We start from the raw sequence: 23,164 nt of genomic DNA on the forward strand, positions 1-23,164 counted from the left end.
TTTTATTTAAATGCAGGTTGGGAAATAGGCTGTTTAGACCAGCTCTGCATATTTTAGACTAGCCAAAAGTGTGGGTGTGATTTTGTTTTTTATAAGTTAAAATAAAAACATGTTGCTTTTTTCTGCAAGTCGATATAGATATTCCTTTCTATTTGGACTTGTACTATCGAATTCAAGCTAACTGCGCATTTTATTTACCAAAGGTGTCGGTAAAATAAGTAGTAAACACCCACCAACACCCCTATTTGTGTGATGAAATGTAACCGTCCGTGCTGCTTGCTGCCCCTGCTTCTCCCTCTTTGTCCGGTAGCGGCAGAAAGGCCGTGATAATTATGACAGAAATTTGCGTTTTTGAATGAATTACAGTTGAATGGTGGATCAACAAGCACACACCGTGTGAGGACTGGTTTGCTGGCAATGACACACCAGCGAGTTTCATTTTAAAGGACAGCAGAGCAGAGCAAGCATCGGAGAAAGGGTACAGTTTGCTTCCACGATAGTCTGCCAGATGGCTAGCAATCTGCAGCTAACTCGCTAATGTTAGCATAGCAAACAGCAAGTTCACACAACCTAATCGATTTCTTTGTGCTATACATTATGTGATATGTGTTAAAATTATTTGCACCTGCTCATACGTGACTGTAGAGACACGTATGGTAGAGTTTGGTTCATGATTTTTACGAGTTTTGAGTGAAAATCTCAACGCTGCTGGTTAGCCACATTGGGTAACGTGGCTAACTGGTTAGCAAACGTAGCGTCCTGCAAGTTGCTAACCAAACATCTGCAAGTGATTAGAAGAGGACGGGGAGCTCTGTACCATACATCTACTGACTAACAGCTGGTAGTACGAAAACCAGCATCAACCAACAGAAAGAAGCTGAGTTGCATCTACACGAAATTGGTACGGAGCCCTGCAAGTGCCAGATGTAGTAATAAATATAGAAGTTGGGAACACCCGTTTGCTAAGTTTAGGAAACGTATGCACAGATATGTAAAACGGCATAATCAACATCTAGAATTCAAACTTTCTAATGATACTTGTCTGATTTAGATCACACAAAAATGTGGTAAGCATATAATGCACCAATTTGGACACTTTAAATGGAAAACCCGTTGCTCATCGACCAGCTTTAGGAATTATTTTATGATATATGTTCCATGTTTTCATTTTATTTTATAAAGCAAATGCTTCTGAGGTGTTTATGTTTATCAATACATAAACACCTCAAAATATTTGAACTAAGATTCCAGAGCTTGGGTCTGGGAATGACATCAGACCCAAATCTGAAAACTAGGGAAGCATAACATGAAAAAATCCTGCAGTTCTGTCGCTAAATTGTATGTTAGTCATCATCGATGGAAGTTTTCCTCGCTCTGATTCTAACCTTCTCTGTGACGTTTTGCCTTTAGTAACAACTAGTGAGATTTATTAATTGTTGTGATGCTAAATTTGGCTAGAATTAGTAAGGTTTCATGGTAGTAACCCAAATATTTAAACAAAAAAGTGTAACATGACCAAGAAGATTTTTTTTAACCATAAATTAATCCCAAAATCTGCCATGTTTTTGAGGATTATAAACAACCTAAATTGGAGTTTATGGTTATTAGAGCAGGACAGGAAATTATCACAGAGCATAGTTTCCTTCTGCATTAAAAACAATTTGAAATTGTTAAGCCCTCGTTTGAGATCCAGTTCTGTGTTATTATCACGGTGTTGAACTACCTCTTTACTGGAAACACAGCTCAGTACAATTTCTGACACAAATATGACAGCAAATCTGTGCATACTGTTGACTAACCCGAATCGGTTAATTTTCCATTTCATTTCAACTTGTGGCACTTTATGAGCTCCGTAAATTTCCGCTGCATAACACTAGTGTTGTCACTTTTGTCTGACGTTGATTTGGTGACCAAATCCTGGCGTGACAGACACCGTGGCTAAAATATTTGCAGACCTGGGCCGGCGTTATTGTACCAGCTAATCCAGTTCACTTTTAAGTGTTAGCCAATGCTGTAGTTACAGTACTGACAGGGAGGTTGAACCTGAGGTCCAAAACACAACAACACCGGACAAAACTCTTCAGTTAAAGAATATGTTGCACCATTGATGATGAAGAAGAAAAATCAAAACGTATTGTCGTGTTTCGGACCTCCGGGCCTCTGTGGCAGACTCAACCTGTTGGCATGTAGCCTTCAAGACGTCGTCATTTTTGTAACTTTTTTTTTCCCTTGCATATGAACGGTGATTTGCCACTTCACCGACAGTCATATTAGCTAATGGCTTCCGAATCGGGGAGACTACTGGCGGGACAAGGAAAACGAAAAGGTAGGAATTACCTTCACCCATCTCCCGATCAGATCGGAATCATCCATTACTGCGCTGCAATGGGCTGCACTGGTGCTGTTAGCAAATCACTTTTCGCCTCCCCCATATGTAAACTTCACGACTGTCTTCGGTGGTGGCTGTTTCTCACAGAGTGAGTCTGTGAACAGGTTATTACGTCTATCTTGCTATAAATGTATCTTCAGTACTGTTTCCTCGTTCTCATGTCTGAAGTCTTTTCCTGTCTCCCTCATTGACCTTACCTCTTCTGCCTCTGTTTGCGGCCTCTCTCCCTCTTGCCTGGGTCATTTGCGATTCAAGGCTTCATAACGTTGGTGATGATAACGCCTGGATGTTCAGCATCTTGTCCTCATGCCAGTCTATGTCCCATCATTGAATCCATCTCAACTGTTGGACATGAAAAAGAGGCCCTAGGTCTAAAGCTGCTCCACTCTGTCACTAAGGGGTATTGGCCAATCCAAATGTGATGCTGCACCTGATTGGTGGTGGATCAATAATGTGAGGCATGAAGAGAATTTTTTTTAAATTTTAAGTTGCTCAAGTTTCTCCTCCTTCTGTTTCTTCCTACTTCAGCTTCACAGATGAAGAGCCCGGAGAAGAAGAAGGCCAGGAAATCTTCCACTCAGGTGAGGAGGATGCATCGAGGTTTTCCTCGACAATGTATGGTAGCTCTTAAAACGTATCCGCCGGCTGTGTATCAACTCAGTCAGGATGCACAAAATTGGCTTTTTTAATTTAAAAGAAAATACGAAAACTTGGATTTATACAAAATGACAAGTACAAATATGTGCGTAGCTATTGCACATATTTTTGAGTCGGTGTTTAGTAGATGCGTCTTTGCCTGCAAAAGCAAATCTGATTCCAGACAGAGTTGTCTTTAAACAATAATCTGTTTATTGGTTAATAAAATTTTTGGTTTTTGAAGGTTACATTTTTAGAAAATCTGGATTTTTTTTTTTTCTCTCCAGTGCACTCATAGTTCAAAGTGATGTCATCACTGCCAGAGGCCGGCCAATACAAGCGTATTTTGCGGCTTCTGTTTATTTGGACTTTGAATTCAGGTTAACTCTATGATAAGACTTTTTTCTTTATTAATTACGAGAACATAGTGAGAATATTAGGAGAATAAAGTAGTAAAAGTAGTAAATTTGTAAAAAGCCTTCAATTAATTTTTCAGAAGTAAGTTGGCCTTTAATTCTTAAATGTTGCTTTGACAGGACTATTTAATCTTGTATATTCTATGTTTTTTGGGGGATTTGTAGGGGTTTCTCACGAGACTTTACTGTCAGGCAAAAGTTTGCGTCAGACATCTTCATTGCGTTCTGTGACTCGAGACGGTTGAGGCTAACACTAACTCACTGCTAACATGCCCTTGCCAGCTAGCTAGCTTTTTCGCATCCATCATGGGTAAGTGCAAGTTTATTACCAGTTTGCTGGAAAAGGTTCATACATTTCTGTGGATATATAGGTCTTAAACTCCATCCATAATGTTTTTAAAAAGTCTTAAATTTGAGTGTTGAAATCTGCAGAATGCTGATGATATTTTCATTAAAATTTTAAAAAGTAAACTTCTTCTGTTTCAGGCGGCGGGGTTCTCCCACCTCACTGAGTTTGCGCCGCCTCCTACGCCCATGGTGGACCATCTGGTTGCCTCCAACCCATTTGACGATGACTTTGGACCTCCGTCCAGACCTAGTGGGGCAGGCGGACCAGGTGGGGCTCCGTTTATCCCCAGTCCAGGTGCCGGTGGAGGAGGTGGGTATGGAGGTGGAGGCAGGATGGGTCCAGGCATGAACTTCATGGGAGGCCCGAGCGGACCGGGAAGTGCCCAGCCTGGACGCAGACCGCCCTTCGGCCCTCCGAGCAACGCTGGACCGCACCACCAGTTAGGCTTTGGAGGAATGCCCGGCTTCGGAGGCGGAGGAGGTGGAGGCGGCGGTGGTGGAGGAGGTGGGGGAGGTGGATTTCATCCTGGTGGCCCCTCTCAGTTCAATATGCAACCAAACTTCAGCCCCCCAATGCATCCGGGGCCAGGATTTAACTCCATGTTGTCTCCAGGAGGAATGGGGGGTCCTGGAGGAGGTGGGCCGCCCCATCCTCGTTTCGGCATCCCCCCCCAGCAGCAGCACGGACAGGGCGGACACCCGTTCAACAGCCCACCGTTGCCTGGAGGTGGAGGTCCACGAGGGCCCTTGCCTCCCATGGGCGGAGGCATGGGTCCTGGGATGAACATGATGGGTGGAATGGGTGGTGGCCCTGGTGGCAACATGGTAGGCGGAGGGTTGCCAGGTATGCCCCCTCAAGGACAGTTTCCTCCCTCACAGGAAGGGCCTTACCCCGGCCCCAGTCCGCCAGGGCCCGGCAGCGAGGATGGGAAGAACTTCGGTGGAGGAGGGGGTCCGCCTGGTCCTCCACCACAGCAGCAACAGCAGCAGCAGCAGCAGCTTAACATGAATCCCAACGGCCCCCCGAATAACAGCACTACACCCGGCCCTCCTTCTAACTCTGGGCCTTCACAACCAGGTGGAGGCTTTCCCGGCCACCCCGATGTCCCACCGCAAAGTGCAAACACACCTGGCCAACCTCCGTCAGCTCCACCGCAACCTAACCCCAACTCTTCTCCTACCGGTCCGCTGAACGGATCGGGTCAACCCCAGCACCCGCAGTCCGGTCAGCTGCAGCCCCCCAACAACACCAACACCCCTAACGCCAACAACTCCAATCAGCAGCAGCAACAATCAACTCCGCCAAACTCAGCAGGGTCTTCCTCTTACAACCAGCAGAACAACACCCCCGGTTCCGGCGGACCACTGTCCAACGCGGCCCCCAACTCAAATCAGAACAACATAGCTAACAACAATGGAGGCAACACTCCTGGCAGCAACCCCAACCCCCCCTCAAACTCCACCTCGACCCCCAACACCCAGTCTCCCCTGCCTCCTGGACCCACAGCCCCGACAACCGGGCCCAGCTCAGGTCCCGGAAAACTCGGCGGACCCGGTATGGTCTTCCCTTGCGGCATGTGTTTGGCGGAAGTGCACGACGACCAGGACGCCATCCTTTGCGAGGCAACGTGCCAGCGCTGGTTCCACCGTGACTGTACGGGCCTTACAGAACCGGCGTACGGGCTGCTGACCACGGAAAGCGCCGCCGTTTGGGCTTGTGACTTCTGCATCAAGACCAAGGACATTCAGGCCGTGTACGTTCGCCAGGGTTTAGGCCAGCTGGTGGCGGCTAACGAGAGCTGAGCAGCATCGATCGGACAAACGGACATCGATCTAACTGAATGACCCGTGTGCCATGTCAGCTGCGTCTCGGCCAGCCCTTTACTCGTTCACTACACAAAAGCGACACACTCATCGACTCTGATGCTTAAACGTAGCACTTTGAGTGACTCTAGGCAAATAAATTTTCCTTCCCCTCCCCGGCAATTAGAGTCTGAAATGATGATGAATGTTACCCACGTTGAGAAATCCGGCTGCCAATCAGCAAAGCACTGACACCAACACACTACCTCAAACAGCTTGCGACTGACTGGCACAGAAACTCCCGCACTGACTGACTGAACCGTGTGCGTGCATGGCGGTATTTCCAGCTCACGCACTCAGAAAATTAAATCAGGCGCTGGGACATGATGTTTAAATACTCGCTTTGTACTGGTATGAGTTCAGCAGATTACTGATTTTAATTAGAAGACGCCCTGGAACGGCTACCAGAAGCAATCAAGGAGCCTCCGGTCTGGAATGCGGTTCAACTATTTGGTTAAGTGTGGGAAAAAAGAAAATGAGTAGGGAATTTTTTTTTTTCCTTCTATTCATCGTTTTATCCTTCCAGTACTTTGTTGTTTCTACCTTCTCCTATCTTCCATCTGTCCTTCCTTTTTTTTCTCTTCTTTCTTTTCTCCCCACTTTTCTTCAATGTCCTTCCTTTATTCCCTTTCTTCTTTACTTCTTTTTTTCATTATGTCCTTTTCTGTGTGACTTGACTCCTACATAAACTTCATTTTTTCCACCATTCTGTGCTTCTTTATGCTTTTCTTGTAGGACTGGGTGATAAATCGGTTTTATTGATTAATCACATTTTTATTTTTGAGGATTACATTTTTGGGAAATCATGATTTTTTTTTTTTGCACTCTTGTATTTCCATAGTTCAGTTTGATGTCAGCAAACCCAAAGTTGCTTCTTTGACAAATTCAAACAAAATTTGAATTTCAAACAAAATTATTTAAAAACTTTCTTCAAAAGAATATTACAACAAAATATTAGGGCAAGGCTAAGATTATTATTTTGTAATAAAAAAATCAAAATTATTTAATTTGATTATTTTGTACGATTGCTTATTTTTACGATAAAAATAAATACATTCACCAGAGTAAAGCTGTAATATTAAGCGATTAAAGTTTTATTTCTTTAGAATTTCAACACAAATTTGAATTAAAATGAGGACTGTTGAGCATCTTGTAAAGTTGTACTTTGGTTCAAGGTTTAGAGATAATACTTAATGGAAAAACTTCAAATTTTAACACATCAGCATCAAATTATCAGTAGCTGGACTTTGAAACCGTCTGTATATTTAAAGAAGGAAACATGTAAACTTGCATCAGATCCTGATAACTAAACTGTTTTCTCATTAAAACATCTTTTTCCATGTAATATTAAAATGTTTTTCTGGTAGAATTGAGTCTTTTTTTCTCTTAATATTGTGTCTATATTCTCATAATTAAACAAGAATTCCCATAGCCTGGCCCTAATACTCTGTTGTTCAGCTTACAGAAGCGATGAACTAAAAGCCACTTTGTGAAAATATATTTTTTGTGTCATTTCTTTTCTGAAAAGAAAATGAAGGGGATGAATTAAAATAAAAAAATTGAGTCTGGCATGATAAAAATCTGAGATTTTGTTCTTAAAATCTAAGCTCGCCCAGCTCTACTTTCTTTCATTCTTGTCTTTCTTTCCTTTTATTCTTCCTTTCCTTCTTTCTTATCTGATACCTGGTTTAAAAAAAAAATCGGCCATAAATTATGTGATTTTTTTTGTGTGTTTTTATATCTGAAAATTAACTTAAAGGACTGGGAACTTTGGAAACTTTTTACCAGACAAATGTGTAGGAACCCTGTAAAAAGGTCCCATGAATTCGCAGCTTAGTTTTCTACTGAACCGTTCAGTTCAGCACTGCCCTTTCACATTGTTGGCCTTTTACTGCAATTAAGGGGGGGAAAACTGAAAAACGATGTATCAGTGTATGGCAGTATAAACATGTCAGTATTAAGTGTATCGTGGAAGCTGAATCTCACACGCTTTAACCCTACTTACCGCATCGTTCTGTACCCAGTGCTGGTTAATCCAAAGGAGTACGAGGTCGGGATCTCATCCACGTTTCGCCACCAAAAAATAAACGCAAAAAAAACAAAAATACAAACTTGTAAATATGCTGACAGAAATATTTGTCTAGAGTTCCCATCACTTGTGAACAAGTCACAGAGTCAAAACCAGTGAACAAAAAAAAAAAAGATGAGTTTTTGTGTCTTGGTTGTACATGGTGTTTTGGTTTTTATACGGCCGTTTTTTTGTTTTTCTTTTTCTCTCTGCAGTACTCATGACATTGTGAATCCAGTGCTTTTGGATGGTGTTGGCATAGCAAGTAGTGGCATCATGTCTCATATCACGATGTGCATAGTCCTTAACAGAAACTATTGGAGGGAGATGCATGCGATCCAATGCAGTAACTTGTCGTTTATTTTCAGGATTCTTCACTGCAGGAAACCTTGAAGTAGACCAAATAACTAAAGAGAAAAAAAAGGAAACAGAAATATCCATTTTTACATTTTTCTTGCGGTATAAGGTGTTTTTATCTAATTATCATTTTTCTTTACTACATGTCCAAGTTGCCTTTATTTTCATGCTCTCAGTCGTTCCCTTTTTGTTTTGTACTATTTGTGCTGTGCTCTTGCTCTGCTCTGGTGCCTCCTGGTGGAACCTGCGAGTACTACAGGCGGTGGGGAAAGGAGAGGTACTAAACTCTGAAGTAAAGACAGTTTTTTGTTATGTTGTCCGAGTCTGGTTTATCACTTTTATTTGAATTATTTGGCTGGTTTCCACATACATAGTCATATAAAATATTGTTTTATCCTCGACGTTGATGTTGAAGGTTATGCAGAAGATTCAACTTTATAACACATTTGTTTTTTGTAAGCTTTTGTTTAGTCACAAACATTAAACATGAAAGCAGAAATAAATCTGCAGTAGTTTTGTGGAAGAAAGCTGAAAATACAAAATTACTCTCCTTTAAGGGACAAAGCATATAACAGTGGAAACCTAAGTTTTGGTTGATTTAGTAATAAAAGAAATGACTCGCTTTCCTCCAATCAGCTAATTAAAGTTGGCCAATTTGTGTTCTGGTTTTAGCAGTCGCCAAATTGCTTTTAGATTATATTGATTAATCAGATTGAATTTTTAATCCTTTAATTTAAGAGCAGTCTAAAACAAATATAACATTTGGCTGAAATTTCTGTTTATTTTTCATGCCTGTATATACGCGACAGCTTTTATGGTAAATGCACCAATACGGAACAGTAAGAGCAGTAACTCAGTTTTTTTTTTATATCAAGTCCTGCCTCTGTGAAAAGAAACATTGAGATATTTTGAAATTGCAGTAAAATTAGATGCCTTGTGACAACAGAAAAGTAAAAAACTTAACAGGTGCATGGAAGTCAAAATGCAACATGACTTCATTTTAAGTTTTGATCACATGTGAGACACCAACACCCTTTGGAAAATATGAAAATGAAAGCATGAATTAAAAAACCAACATTGTTTTACTTGGCCTGAGCGCATCGATTAGCTCATCCTATTCCTTTTCCTTTGAGTTGGAACTGAGTTTGTTTTAACTGTTCGACCATTTTCACCAAAATGTTCCTTCAAAAGCAGTATGGCAGGCCATTTTAGCATAAAATCGGTTTCATTTGACTATCTGTAATTACATTTCAGATATCTAAAACTGGCTCTTGGATTAGACATTACTACAATTTGACTACCCTTAAGATGTCTACATACATTGTGAACAAAAATTCAAAATCTCTTACATTTTGACGAGTCAAAATTTCTTCTAGATATCTCAAATATCAGCAGATTTGTTATTTTAAGTGTCAAATGCGTAATTACAATTCATGACATCTCAATTATGACGGGTCAAAATTACATTTTTGGATATCTGGGTTTCCTGCATAATGTCAGAAAATGCTCAGCAGCGTGGAATATGCAGGGAACGGAAACTTCGTCAAATTGAAGACAGCAGAAGTCAGCAAAGAATTTCTTTTTTATTCTCTGCCAGCACACAAATTTCACTTAAAAGGTGCTTTGGTGAGCTAAAAGTGTCAAATGTCAACCCAAACTGAAAATGGTATATTTGAAAAAAAAAAAATAAGTTTCAGTTTTCATTTTTTTCATTGAAATTTCAAAATATCTGAAACAAAATCCAAATCGATTAAAAATGTTCAAGATATCACTAATTTATTTGGAGAAATGTTGACTTAAGTTTTTCCACAACTTTCTTACAGACTTGTCTTCTGTATTTCTTGGTTTATGACAATTTTTGTTCACTAACATTGTCATAATGTTAGGTGACTTCTCAAAGGCAGTTGGATTTTATTTAGGAGTTCAGAGCAAAAGCACACCACACTATTCAGAACAGTTTGAACATCATGCATCACTTCCACTAGTTTACTTCATAAAATCCTAATAAAATGTCTTAAAGTTTGTGGTTGTGACCTGATTAAACGTGAAACAGCTCACGGGAAGTGAATAATTTTCCTAATCACTAAAGTTAGGAGTGCAGTGTAATCTTAAGTAGCAGCAAATTATAGTTCTTTCCCCCCATTGGTTCTGCTGTTATAGATAATACCGCCATGCAAAGCGTTCCTCATTGATTACACAGCTGAAGTGGGTCACACAGTGGCTGCATTGTGTTTTAAAGTGCAGCAGGAGAGATGAAAGTCAGTGCGCAGGGAAGCCCCGCCCCCTTCAACAGCTCCCCACCAATCAAATCGCCGCCGAGGCGGGAGGACGGTCCGTCGGACGTGCTGGCAACAGGTTCCACTGGTAGTGGGGGTAATTTTCCCCAATGTCCTCGGCCCGTGGAATAACATCTCCCCATCTCAGCGCTGCGTGGACTTGCTGTTGATTTATACATGCCGAGGAATTGGCAGAGGAAGAGCTCGGAAACGGGACCATCACTGCAGGTGCAGTAGCACTTACTCAGCAGCTTCTTATTTACTTTGAGTTGGAAATAAAGTGTGAGTAATGCGGTCTGCTGAGCTGAGCGGGCATTTCCCAGCATTTGGATCAAAAGCGGGATCCACCTGTGGCTTTTCCTCTCATGGAAATGATCGGAGGAGGAGGAGAAGGAGGGGGGGAACCAGCTTTTGTTGTCCGCCTTCACGGGGGGGGGTTTGTTGGGTTTGTTGCGCTCTCGGTCCACTCTTGTTTTAATCGGATCTGTCTGCGCCGCGTAAAGAGGATATGCGGCGCTGTTACAGCAGGTGAACGCCTCGAACGGGATGCGGCGGCGTCTCGTTGGTCAGGCTGCTGTTTATTTCGCCTGATTATACGTGTTCCCTTCCCGTTGTTGCTGCTCAGGTGTAAACAGCCGGGAGGTTTCGACGCGCACCGATACTGACTGACCGGATGGGTGGGTGTGACGCAATTAACGCAGAAGCACACAGGTGCTGTTACAGTCTGCAGCATCCGTGTTTGAATTATAACAGAGAGACTATTATGTAATAAGTGATGCGTAAGGGTTTTGTTTTGTAGTAAGTGATATTTTTGTTGTTGTTGTCAGAGTTGGCTCCAGAAATAGCTTTTTAAGTGTGTCCCTCAAGCTACACTTAAAGCTCTTTCCTTTGGTAAACACATGCAGGACTTTTAGTGTCATCTTCCTGTAAGCCAGACGGAAGCACAAGCGAAACAAGCGGCTGCACAGACCCAACAGGGGTTCTCACGAGTCAGATTTACAAGTGTTTATTTCTTTTTATGAGTGATACATCAACGTTAATCGTACAAAAACGGAGATATTTTTAGTAATAAGTGTAAATGATTTATTCAAGTTTAAATGCTAATGAACAGGACAGCAACCAGCTAATCTGTACACCCTGTCAGGGCTTCGTTTTTAAAACTAAAAAGTATAAATCAATGTAGCCACACTGTAATATTCTAATTAAATTACCTTTTTGTCTCTTTTGTTAATCAATCAATCAATCAAATTTTATTTGTATAGCACATTTCAGCAGCAAGCCATTTCAAAGTGCTTTACATAATTAAAATAAAAACAGCATCTGACAGTGAATAAACAGTTACAAAGACAAAGAGAAATTTTTTTTAAGAAAAAGGAAAAAAAAGGTTAAAAACGATAAAAACATTAAAACCCACACCGCTTGTAGGGCTTCAGTTAAACGTCTCACACTTCAGAGTTTTAGTTAAAACGCCATTTAACAAGGATTAAATGGCATGTTTTACACTTGCAATAAATAAGAAGATACATTTATCTAATTCATTTATATAAATTAAGCTCATTTTATAGAGATTGATTACATACAAAAAGACATATTTCAAACGTTATATTTATTATAGCTTATAGATAATGAAGCTCTAAAATGCTGTTTGTCTGTTTATTTAATACAGAAATGTTGTGAGCTTGTTATAAACTACACAAGCATAACAAAGGCTTCCTATTTCATAGTCTAGTCGATAGTTCCTTCCACAAAGATGGTGAACCGCTGCAGGTTACGGCTAAAGAAGCTGTAACGTATCTAAGCATAATACAGGAATGTTGAGCGGAAGGAAAAGATGTGATAACAAAGTGGACAGGGATTTTTAAGAACAGTAGCGTACAGTTTGTGCAGTTGATACTCGGTCATGGCTCCTTTTGTCTGAATTACTGGATCCATGCGGCGTAGCATGGAGGCGATTAGCAGCCAGTGAAGCTACATTGAACTACATTGGTGGCCTAGAGCTGCATTGTTGAGTCTGGTGCATCATCTTCCTCTTGACAATACCTCATAAATTCTTTGAGGTGTCTGCATCAGGTGAGTTTACTACCTCTGGCAGCGTGATCAGATGTCATTTCCTGCTGGGAAAGGAAGTCGGCATTTCCATAAAGGAAGCCTGAAATTCACTAAAATGTCACTGTAGATGGCTTTGCTGAATTTATACTTTACAAAACTAGTTGATGGCAAGACTCCTCAAATAACGTGTCAAATAAAACTGACTTTGAAACTTTAAACATAATGAACATGACAGTAGAACTTCATGTTTTCAGTGCTGAAATCCACACCCGTGTACCTTAACGTGTTGAAAAGGCTTCGCTTCACAATCCTCTCAAAGCTTCAGTTATCTGTTGTTTGTACTCGACCTTTTCCTTCCACTATGTTCTTGCTTCAAATGCTTGGATTAAAAAAACAAACTCTGTAAACAGAGAGCTTCTTAGCTTTAAGCCTTCTCCGCCTTTCCCCAGCCTTCTCAGACTGCTGATTCGACATCTTTTCTGTGGTATTACAGAGCCAACATGGCTCTGAAGCAACATGTCTGTATTACAAATCATTTTTTTAAATGCTTTCATGTAATACTTTAATTTTATGAAAATTTCTTGCAAGCTGGGGTCATCAGAAATGCCACAAATTGTTAACTTTTTTAATTTAGTTAATGAAAGTTATAAGCTGAACTAAACACTAGCCATTTTATATATAAACAGACCAATATTGTAATTGTAAATATTGTTTTTTCTGCTATTAATCATAAAGGTTTCACAGAAAAACAAACAAAACTGATTATTTTTCTACACATCAAAATGTTTGAATTTCTTCTTGTGTTTGTTAAAATATTATTTTCTTCCCATATGATGTCACTAAACATATAAAGTCGTATAGAACTTTGTTTAAAATAGAAACAAGAATTCTGTTTAAAATAGAAATAGCTTTTTTGTTTTTTATTCACAGTCCAATGAAATTTGAGGCACTCTCCTTTAGGTAAAGCCACACAAAAGTAAAAGACAGCGTCACTAAAAATGTAAATAAATAAATTAACTGCACATCCGAGCTGAAGGTTGATAGTGAAAGTGTAAAGACTAATGAGGACTGAGCATTAAAATGAGACGATCCGGTTGGACGGTGAGGACGAGTGACGGCCGATTGGCCAGTTTGGTGACATTCCTGTCCCTGTTGACTCGGCTCGTCCTTGAGACGAGTCGGAGAAACGCAGTGAAAGGCTATGCCGTTGTCACCCAGAGGTGCACGGCCTCCGGTGGCTGAACAACAGCCGAGCCTTTGTTGAAATGTGTATTTACTTAGGGAACATATTAACTTCTCTGGAGTTTCACTGAGATCAGCCGCTGAAGCTGTCGCAGACATTTAAATGATTTCCCCTCTGTTTGTTTGTGGTTCTCTCTCTCTCGTCGTTCACAGTTCCCCTTACAGTTGCTGCTTCTGGCCCACTTTTCCACTTCCACTCCTAATCTGTCCCTATTATACAAATGCAAACCACGCGCAGTGCTGAAGGGGAGAACGTCTGGAATCCTAAGAATGTTTTTGGTAAAGACAAAGTCTGACTTTGATCAGCTAGACCTAACCTGATTGCCAATGGGAGGTTCTGTGTGTTATTCTATAACCAGAGTTACAGTTTAATCCCTGAAAGAGTTTGTAGAAAATGAAGGACACTAAGAGAACGGTGGATCTATGCATGCCAGAGAAACGCGCCCTTTTATGAGGAAATATGGCTTCACTAGCAGTGATTTGTTTGTTTGTTAAAGAAGATCTATTATTCAAAATGTATATTTTGCAGGTATTTATACTTCGATTTGATCTCTACTGTTTCTAAAAACAGTCCAAGCAGTTAGAAAAACCACACGGTCGACTTCTGGCATTAAGTCAATGTTTTTGGTATCTGGAAAATGACCCATTTCTAAAACCTCCAGATTGTTGAGTCACACTGCACCGTTACGTAGCAACCCCAGTGAAACCTAGCAACACAAGCTCAGCTGGTTTTACCGCTGTATGCGCTGTGCAATGGCTGCAGGAAAAGACAAATATTTTGTTAACTTGTCATTCGGAAATCACTTGCAGCATTCTGGCTGTTTGTGCAGGAGGCTCCACTTCTGCTTCTCAAAGATGTACAGTTATACAATTGCAGATCTGTTTGCAGCCACTTTGCGTGGAGCTGTTTATGGATTGATTTAAAAGTTAATTTAGCCATTAGAGCTGACTGTGTTGTCACAAAATCAAAAGAACAAGGAGAAAATAATTAGCAAAAGCCTTTTGTGGAGCATTGATCTGTAGCTTCTGCTTGGAGAAGTCTGTTTGGATGTGTAGTTAGAGCCAGAAGTGGTGGGATTATGATGTGATGCGTTTGATAATTAAGTCGTTGTTTACGTCCAGTTTTACCGTGTCTGGCTTCTCCGGGTGCAGAATTATGACGCGTCTCACATCAGTGACATAAAAGCCGGATAAGATGCGACACGACCGTTCAGACTCCAGACTCTTTGAAAACAATCCGATATGAATCAGATTAAGTTCCACACACGGAAGTAGCGCAGGTCATAATTTTTAGGGGGTGAAATGATCGGAAGTGGGCCGTTCAGACTGCAAAGAAAAAGCAGGGTATACGTCGCATATGAGCAAAAAGAAAAAAGAAAAGATTTTAGTCAGAGTTAACGTTTTCTCAGCTGCTCCTACGTTTAATGCTCTGGACGGCCGTTTCTTTGTAGGTTTGCAGTTTCAATTTCAGCAAAAAATGTTGAAGAGGTGTGAATACCCTTCCGAGCTTTAACTATATCGATAAAAACATCTTGTATGTCTAACCATGCAGTGTCTGTGCTAGTGAGAGTCCGGCTCAGAGTAAACAGTCTACGGCTGATTGGCTCCGCTCTGAAGTTTGGGGAGGGGAGGCCCATTCCTGGCATAACCCCGTAGCGTTTAATGCTCCACAGAGCCAGAACAATCACTGGAGGACTAGTCGACTCATTTTCATCTCTCAGAATATTAGGTGGACATGTGCAGAGTACACTGCAAACATAACCGCTGACGGAGCGAAAAGTTGTTTGTTTTGAGATGCGTTTTTGGGTCATTTCAGATGCTTGGCTGGGAGTAGTTTGATCAGGATTGGTGCAGCACAAAAAGAAAAACTGGATGTATCTATTTTAAAATCTGATGCAAGTTTGATGCAAAACAGACAAAAAAAATGGTTTGAGATGCTCACAAACAGCAACAACAAGATGCTGGAGTTTGGGGCATTCATTTGTTTTCTGCAGAGGCTCCAGTTTATTCCTGCTCTCCAGAAACATATTTAACATTTAAGCAGTAAAAAAACAAAAAAAACAAAGCTGTAATATTTCACTCCAAAAAATATTCAACTGGTATTATCTTTCACAGAAAATGGTTTTATTTTTTTAAAAATGAAACCATCTAACGCCTTTCTTCCTTTGACTATGAAATTACAAGTGGAAAAATATCAGGTTCCCTAGAAAATAGAGATGGTGGGTATGTTTGTCTCTATCTTTAATGTCCACAGAAACATAGAAAAATTGTTTACCTAAGAGAAACTCCTCATGAATTACTAGTTTTTTGCTTTTTAATTGCCACTTAATCATCCGTAAAGCATGTCCCATAAAGCAAAAATCTTTTTTTTCTGCCTTTGAAACCACATGTCCCCATTTTGTAATCCAGAGTGTCTTCTATAAATTTTTAATATTCAATCCCAGACTGATTTAACACTAGATGTTTTTTTTTTTTTTTTTTCTCTCAGATTTCATAAAAGCCTCTCCTGAGACGTTACACATTTCCTCTCACAAGCTGAAGCACTCTTCACGACCTCATAAACTGACTGGGAGCAGATTCCTGTCTCGCTGTATTAAAAGTTGATAAGTTACGTGGAAAACAGCCGACATTTAGAGCTGAGGGTTTATTATTGCTGATGCAACTCGCTGTTTTGTAAGCTGCCTAATTTTCTGCTGTTTGAAAAAACAACAAAAAAAAGTTTGCTATTGTGAACTAAAATAAAACACGCCATATTTTAGTTTTTCTTTTTAGTTTTTCCCGTCTTGGCTTTCCGTACGTCTGTCCACACCCTTCAGGTAAAGAGACAGGAACCCTTCAGCACAAAGAGCTTCTTAGCAGCATACTTGGCATGTTATGAATAGAAAACATTCTAGTTGAGGAGGAATTTAACCTGAGGAGCAGCGAGACAAGATGACAAGTTTATCAGGATTTACCATTAGGTGGATATTTTAGCCGAGTCGAAATGACTCTGCAAAGGAACGAGAAACAGGAAGCTGAAAATATGAGGAAACGGCTAAATATTCTCTGAATGTTTAGGAAGAAACATTTGTCTTATTACTCATTTATTGATTATTTTCTGGAATAATAGGTTTTTAAATGATAAAAATTAAAATATAATAAAATAAAGCAAAACTTTTCTTAGAAAATGTTTTTATTTTGAAAAAGAAAATGCACTGAGTCCCGTTTCTAGTGGAAGAAGTGAGGAAAGTCTGTGATTTTTGTTCAACAAATACGTTTTTTAAAGGTTTTTAGTCAGTGGTACTATATTTATAGTAGTTGTAAACGTTTAGCATTAAATAATTCATTAATCAAGTGTTTTTTTTAAAATAATGTAAATTTCCATATTTTTCTCTAGTTTGTCATTGATGTTACTATCTATTTAGTGTATTTTGTTTCTTTAAACATATATATATATATATATATATATTTTTTTTTTTTTTGCATTATTCACATTTTATGTAGGAAAGCTACATACAATGTGAGCTTTTTATGTTTTTAAAGGAATAAGTATTTTTAGAGTAAGTGTGTTTAATCAGTTCAAGTAGCAGAATATTTTTGTTCAACTGTGGAAAAACTAAATTATTGCTTCCATGATGGGTAACATTCCATGATGGGTAACATTAAAGACCAATAAATATTAAAGTTGCATACATAGATTAAACTGGATTTGTGATGTTTAAATGCAGAATTGGTTAATAACCAGTTACATTTACGAGTAACTTTTTGGGGAAAAAAGTACTTTAACAAGTATATTTCCTACACTTTATAATTTTACTTTAGAAAAATGTATTCTCTGCCCACTGTGAGTAACTTTATTAATGAAGGACAAAGATGTTTTAACCAAAAATTCACCAAAGACGCACGCCTACTGTACAGCTTATGTTAAAGTTTCATTTCAGAAGTTTTATATTAAAATAAATAATTTGTCCTTTTGTCTGATTTTGTAATAAGGTTATGAATTATTTTCATTTTGATCTTTAAAATACAAAATTTTTCATGTAAATTTATATTTTGGTCTGTCTGATGAGGGAACCTTTTAATCAGTCACTCAGTGTTTTTTTTTGTTTGTTTTTTTTGCTCAAGTTATTTCTTGAATGCCTACATATTACATTTAATTGAGTGAAAATAAGTTTTATCAACTGGTTCTACTTTAGCTCGTACTTTGTTTGCTCTACTTGCCTCTGTTTCCATGTCAGATGTTATTAAAGTCGTTATATTTGAGCACTTCCTGTGAAATGAGTCTTATGTAACAGTTGCATGGCAGCTTCCGTGTTTGTCCCATTGGATAACCTAATTTGCATTTATTTTGTTTGTCTTCCTCCATGTGTTGCTCAGAAATAGGAAGCGACAATGGGAACTCCTTCCACTGACCGGAAGGGGCAGCTGGATTACGGCGTTCAGATCCGCTTCATCAAAGACCTCCACGACACGGGCGGAGTCCCGCCCGAAAAATCCAGAGCAAACGGCAACGCCACGCCTCCTTCCAACAAATACGGAGTGGCTGTGAGGGTCCAGGGGATCTCTGGGCAGCCTTATGTCGTTCTAAAAGATGGGGAGAAAGGTGACTCTTATGGAGTCCAGCTGTCTAATCCCAATCCCACTTCCGGGCCAACATCTCCATACAACAGCATCCCAAAACGTAGCAAAGTACCGGCAGATTTCCCCAACTCCTTCAGCCCTGTTGTGAACCCTTCCCGCTCCCCGGTGTCTCCGGCAGAGGATGAGGTTGGGGAGATATTTGGGAGTCCCCTGAGGAGACCTCCAGGGGACGGCCAGGCTGGGACTCAGGGGGAGGAGGAGGGAAGAGCGGGCAGGGAGCGCCGCATGGAGAGGCCAAAGTCTGAACCCCAACTCAAAGCTTCGCCCAGCGAAACGGAGAAGAAAATTAACGGGACTGATAACGAGGAGTATAACGAAGCAGGACTGAAGCCTGTTAAGCTAAAATCTGCGGGACCCAAAGGGTTCAACCGAACTGCTGCTGGATTTACCGGTTCTGTGGGGAGAAAACCCGGCTCGGATTCAGCCCCAAAGTCAATCCCAGAGCCTCCACTGGCGACCGAGAGCGAGCCCGCCGAGGCCATCGACACCAACTCCCTGGCGCCCATCAACAAACTCATCAACAAGTTCAACAGCAGCACGCCGGGCGGCACCCTGCAGGCGAGGGGCCGCACCGGAGCCAGGCAGCGGCTCCAGTTCGACGAGCGCAAGAGGTCCAGAAGCCTCGACGCCCGGAAAGATGCAGAGCCGCAGGCCATCCCTGCCTCTCCTTCATCTCCCGCTCTGAACCCTTACGCTGCGCCCATATCTGCCGCTTCCAGTCCAGTTACGTCATCCGCTCCAGCAACCGCTGTCAAGGCGACGACGCCCAACGCCCCCAAGGCGACCTTCAGGCCTCCAGAGAAGTTTGCTGCTAAAGATAGTCCTCCAACTATTGCGAAAAAACCTGTGAGTACCAGGAACAGGAAACTACAGGAGAGGACTACGGTCACTAAAAATAGAAAATAAAAAGGGATTTATGACTTTAATCTCAGAATTATGGCTTTAATCTCAGATTTTTTGGCATGTCTCCTGATATCAAAACTCATAATTCTGCCAAAGGAAAAAAAAAAATCATAATTCTGAGGGGGGAAAGTCATAATTCTGAGATTAAGGTCATAATTCCGAGATTAAAGTCATAATTCCGAGATTAAAGTCATAATTCCAAGGGGACAAAATCCAAATTCTCAGATTAAAGTAACAATTCTGACATTTTTCTCAGAATTCTGACTTTAATCTTCTGAGATTGAAACTCGTAACTCAGAAAAAAAGTCAGTTCTCTTTTTTTCTGTGGCCTTAATCCTCTTTTGTAGACAAATAAATAATCATGTTATAACTATATATATACATATATATATTTTTTGTTCTATCTCTGTTTTTGAAGGAGACGCTTTCAAGAAGTCTGAGTCAAAACACAGAGGTTTCTAGAAGAGAGGAGGCCCAAATCAAACAGTCTGTTTACAACGTCTTCAAAGCCGGGTTGGTGAAAATACAAACACAAAGCAAAATCCTTTCTGGTCCTCAGTTTTCAGGACGATCCTCGTTGTGTTTCCTCAGCAGCCCCAGTGAGACCGAAGCTCCGTTTAAAAGAAAATCCAGCCTCGTCTTCGAGACTCCAGACAGATTGCAGGTAAAGTCCAGGTTTGTTGTTTCAGAAAACATCCTGCAAACGTTACATGTCTTTTTATGTAGGACATGCATGATGTCAGTCTTGGAGCAGATGAGGTATGTTAGAAAGTCAAGAGGAATACATTCAAAATAAGCTTCTTCCACCCAAAAATAGAAGGAGACTTATTGGAAATCCATTGCAACACAATATTCTTTTGAGCAAAGAAGATTAGAATATTATACATCTCAGTCTTGTTTTTGTTTCGGTTATGTTTAATTGATTTAATGGGCTTTCAATGCAACTTTTAAAGCAACTTTGCATTAAAAGTGTCATTATTTACCGAATGTTCACATGTTCACAGCAGGTGTTATGTCATGTTTGTGACAGTGTCATGTCAGTCTTATACACACTTTATTTAAAGTGTTTCCCAAGTTTATTCATGTGATAAGTCATTTAAAAACACGGCATGCGATGATCCTCCAACTACTTCCTGTTGTTTTCTTCTTCTTCTTCTTCAATGGTGGTTGCTGATCACATGCAATGCAAAAAAAATTAAGTGTTTCCGTTGGGAGTTTTGGGAAATTTGTCTATTTTGATTGGGTCAAAAATCTGAGTGCCAAAGCTTTTTATTGAAAAACGAGTTTCTTCGAAATTGCTGAGTTTCCATTGAGCGGATTTAACTTCAAGATATCAAATTGCACAACTGTTAGTGGCGTTGATGTAAACTAACTTTGTTGGCGTCTTTGCTGGACGATGGTGGTCTCAGTTGTGTGAGGATGACTGTCATTAGAGCAGCAGTGAAGCCAGCAGACGGTTGGCAGCCGGTCCTGGTTTACAGCACATGAAACCGTTTCTGTTTCACTCACTTTGTCTCCAATGGTTCTCCTTCAGCCGGCCAAAAAATGAGAAATTTAAGACGCATGCTGACTGCTCCTCTGCTGGGCTGCTTTGAGATCGATTGTGCCACAGCTATGAGAACTCTTGCCCTTCCTCCTTTAAATTAACAGATACTTGCATAAATTTACATGCAAAAACGACTCATTTCTGTCCTTATCAGCCGAAATTGCATGCTCTTGATTATGCATGATACCTGGTGAATTATTTTGCCCGTCTCGTCTCTTGGCAACGTTGCACCTGCAGAGGACGGCTCAGTGCAACGAGGGCCATCAATAATTGAGTTGGAGTTGAACCCGGCACCAGCTGGGGGTTGACAGGCGAGATGGGACGGATCCTGTTGTACAAAAACCTCCTTGTTTATCGTGACATAAACCACACTGTCCACTTTAAAGACAACAGTAGCAAGTCGGGGTTTTCAAACCCGGCATCACGTGAAATTAAAAACAGGACAGAGGTTGTTTTTATATGCTGCTCAGCCCCTTTACATGAACAGTTCTTTTGTTTGTATTAAAACAACATGAAACCAGAGCCGGTGCAAAGCTCACCTGATGTTTTTCAAGGTGGATTTTCTTGTTTTTAAGATCAGCGCTCAACAAGAGCTATTTCTCTCATTTTAAACAGTAGATTTAAAATGTGAAATGAGGCTTTAGTTCTTTTAATACGACTTCTCTGCTCTGATGTTTCGCCTGATTGACCTTAAAGGCTAAATCATGTCAAACTGAGAGTGGCTGCTGTCTCACCCGGCTTGTGTCCCAGTTTCACCCTGAATCAGATACTGGTGTGTTGAGTAATTCACAGCTACGTTCGCTGATCAGTGTTTGTTTGCAAAGAGCGCAAACAAAGGACCTGCCTGTTAAGCCAAGCGAATAATGCTATTTAAATGAGCTTGCAAAATTTTGGAAAGTATTTTTAGGCATCTTCTGAAAGCTAAGTAGAGTTTGATCCACCAGAATAAAAACAGACTTCAAAACTAAATAATCATAGTCACTTTATTTGAGTTGTGTTTAAGGAATTAAAACATTAGCAAGAAATGATCAAATTCAATTCAAAAATATTTTATTGATCCCCCCAAAAAAAACCGAAATGTTGCTCTAACTCAGATTAATTCAAGATTTTTTAAAGATTTATTGTTGATGGTGATGGCAGGAAAGACCTCCCGTAGAAATCTGTGTTACAGTGCATTTGAAATAAATTAAAATGAAATTAAAATTAATTCATATATTAATTCAGTGTGGCATTAATGCAGGAAGGCTCCCCCTTGTGGTAGCTGATAAATGTAGCTATATATNTATATATTAGTAAATGGCTTGTGCCATTTACTAAAATTTACTCTGCATTCAGTGAATCCTTAAATAATAATGAACATCCTTTCATATTGATCTAATCTGGCAGGATACAAATACTGAAAACTACCGAAGATTACTGAAAAAAAAGAACTCTGGCTTTAATCTGCTGTGATAAAAGTTACAATTTTAAGAAAGGGCAAGAGTTTAGACTTTTTTTCTCAGAATTTAGACTTTTTTCTCAGAATTTAGACTTTCAATCTTAGAAGACTAAAGTCAGAATAATTCTGATAAATTCAGAGGGAAAAAATATTTTAAGACAAAAATCAAAATTCTAAGAATTATTTTATTTATTTTATTTTTTTGTGGTCCTAATCCTCCTCTGCTCAAAATTGCTTTCACTTGACTGATAAAATATCACTAAGGATACATGAGGTATTTTCAAGGCTGCATTTACTTTATGGCGGGCCAGATTTGGCCCACGGGCCTCGAGTTTGAAACGTGTCCTAGCAGCTTGGAGAATGCTGGCTAACATACAGTAAAAAGGTGGATTGAAATATGCCAGCCATATATTTTTTCCTCCCAAGAAAGCCTAATTTTGCCATCTGTAACATAATAAAAATGACTTTAAATGCATTTCAAATGAAGCTCGCACTATGAAGAACAAACCAAATGTTTTCAGTGTGAGGGAAACGTTTTCTGCTTTTAGTTTTTAATTAACAACTGCTTAAGAGATGTAGAATCATCCTTTAATACAAGGCTCTGTTTAGCCCAGCAGGAGTCTTTATTTCTATTATTTGTGTGATTCACATGAGAATCCAGCTGATGCAATCTACACAAACGAGCGTCCCTCTTATGTTATCTTCTGTTAATTATCTCTCTTCTCAGCGAGAAACTGAAGCGTCCCAGAGCGGGATGATCTCCAAACTGTCCTTTAGGCGATGAGAAGAAAGTGAATCTTTGTAATCCGCCACTGATAACCCCCCCCAAAAGAAAGCTAAATAATCAGAAGAAGGGAAACATCTGCGGCTTCATTTTTCTTGTCTTCCTCTGTGTGCGCTTCGTTGTAATGACTGTGTAGGAGGATAAAGACGGAGGTTTTACGGGCAGGCTGAGCTTATGGCTGCGTCTCTGAGCAGCATGTGAGGTGGGCGGAGAACAAGCTTCTTCTCTC

At 40.2% G+C, this 23,164-nt stretch overlaps 2 protein-coding genes across 8 annotated transcripts in view; both read left to right on the forward strand.

The window, feature by feature from the left end:
* Positions 1-277: 277 nt before the first annotated feature.
* Positions 278-6,358, forward strand: pygo2 (pygopus homolog 2 (Drosophila)). Of its 4 annotated transcripts, none has more exons than XM_008422512.2 (4): positions 278-901; positions 2,266-2,326; positions 2,918-2,970; positions 3,928-6,358. In XM_008422512.2, the coding sequence occupies exons 2-4, from the start codon at positions 2,278-2,280 to the stop codon at positions 5,590-5,592; spliced, it is 1,767 nt and encodes a 588-aa protein (XP_008420734.1). In that variant the 5' UTR covers positions 278-901; positions 2,266-2,277; the 3' UTR covers positions 5,593-6,358. The 4 variants fall into 4 exon arrangements, with proteins under 4 accessions (XP_008420734.1, XP_008420733.1, XP_017163091.1 ...); XM_008422511.2 differs by having other exon boundaries at positions 278-478; XM_017307602.1 differs by lacking the exon at positions 2,266-2,326.
* Positions 6,359-10,392: 4,034 nt separating this feature from the next.
* Positions 10,393-23,164, forward strand: part of cgnb (cingulin b) — a 28,972-nt gene continuing 16,200 nt past the window's right edge. Inside the window, exons 1-4 of one of the 4 annotated variants that reach the window (XM_008422516.2) lie at positions 10,393-10,581; positions 18,001-19,110; positions 19,586-19,680; positions 19,759-19,831. In XM_008422516.2, the coding sequence (XP_008420738.1) occupies positions 18,016-19,110; positions 19,586-19,680; positions 19,759-19,831 (1,263 nt within the window). In that variant the 5' untranslated portion in view covers positions 10,393-10,581; positions 18,001-18,015. Of the gene's footprint in view, positions 10,582-10,888; positions 11,031-18,000; positions 19,111-19,585; positions 19,681-19,758; positions 19,832-23,164 lie in introns of those variants that run through there. The other 3 variants (XM_008422514.2, XM_008422515.2, XM_017307653.1) reach the window with 3 other exon arrangements.

Source organism: Poecilia reticulata, linkage group LG11 (genome assembly GCF_000633615.1).
Source record: "Poecilia reticulata strain Guanapo linkage group LG11, Guppy_female_1.0+MT, whole genome shotgun sequence".
NCBI lineage: Eukaryota > Metazoa > Chordata > Actinopteri > Cyprinodontiformes > Poeciliidae > Poecilia > Poecilia reticulata.

Excerpts from the sequence above, each read along its gene's own strand:
- pygo2 (XM_008422512.2), top strand. The coding sequence starts at position 2,278 with ATGGCTTCCGAATCGGGGAGACTACTGGCGGGACAAGGAAAACGAAAA. Across the intron at positions 2,327-2,917 it reads GGGACAAGGAAAACGAAAAG|CTTCACAGATGAAGAGCCCG; the intron begins GTAGGAATTACC and ends TTCCTACTTCAG. Across the intron at positions 2,971-3,927 it reads CCAGGAAATCTTCCACTCAG|GCGGCGGGGTTCTCCCACCT; the intron begins GTGAGGAGGATG and ends CTTCTGTTTCAG.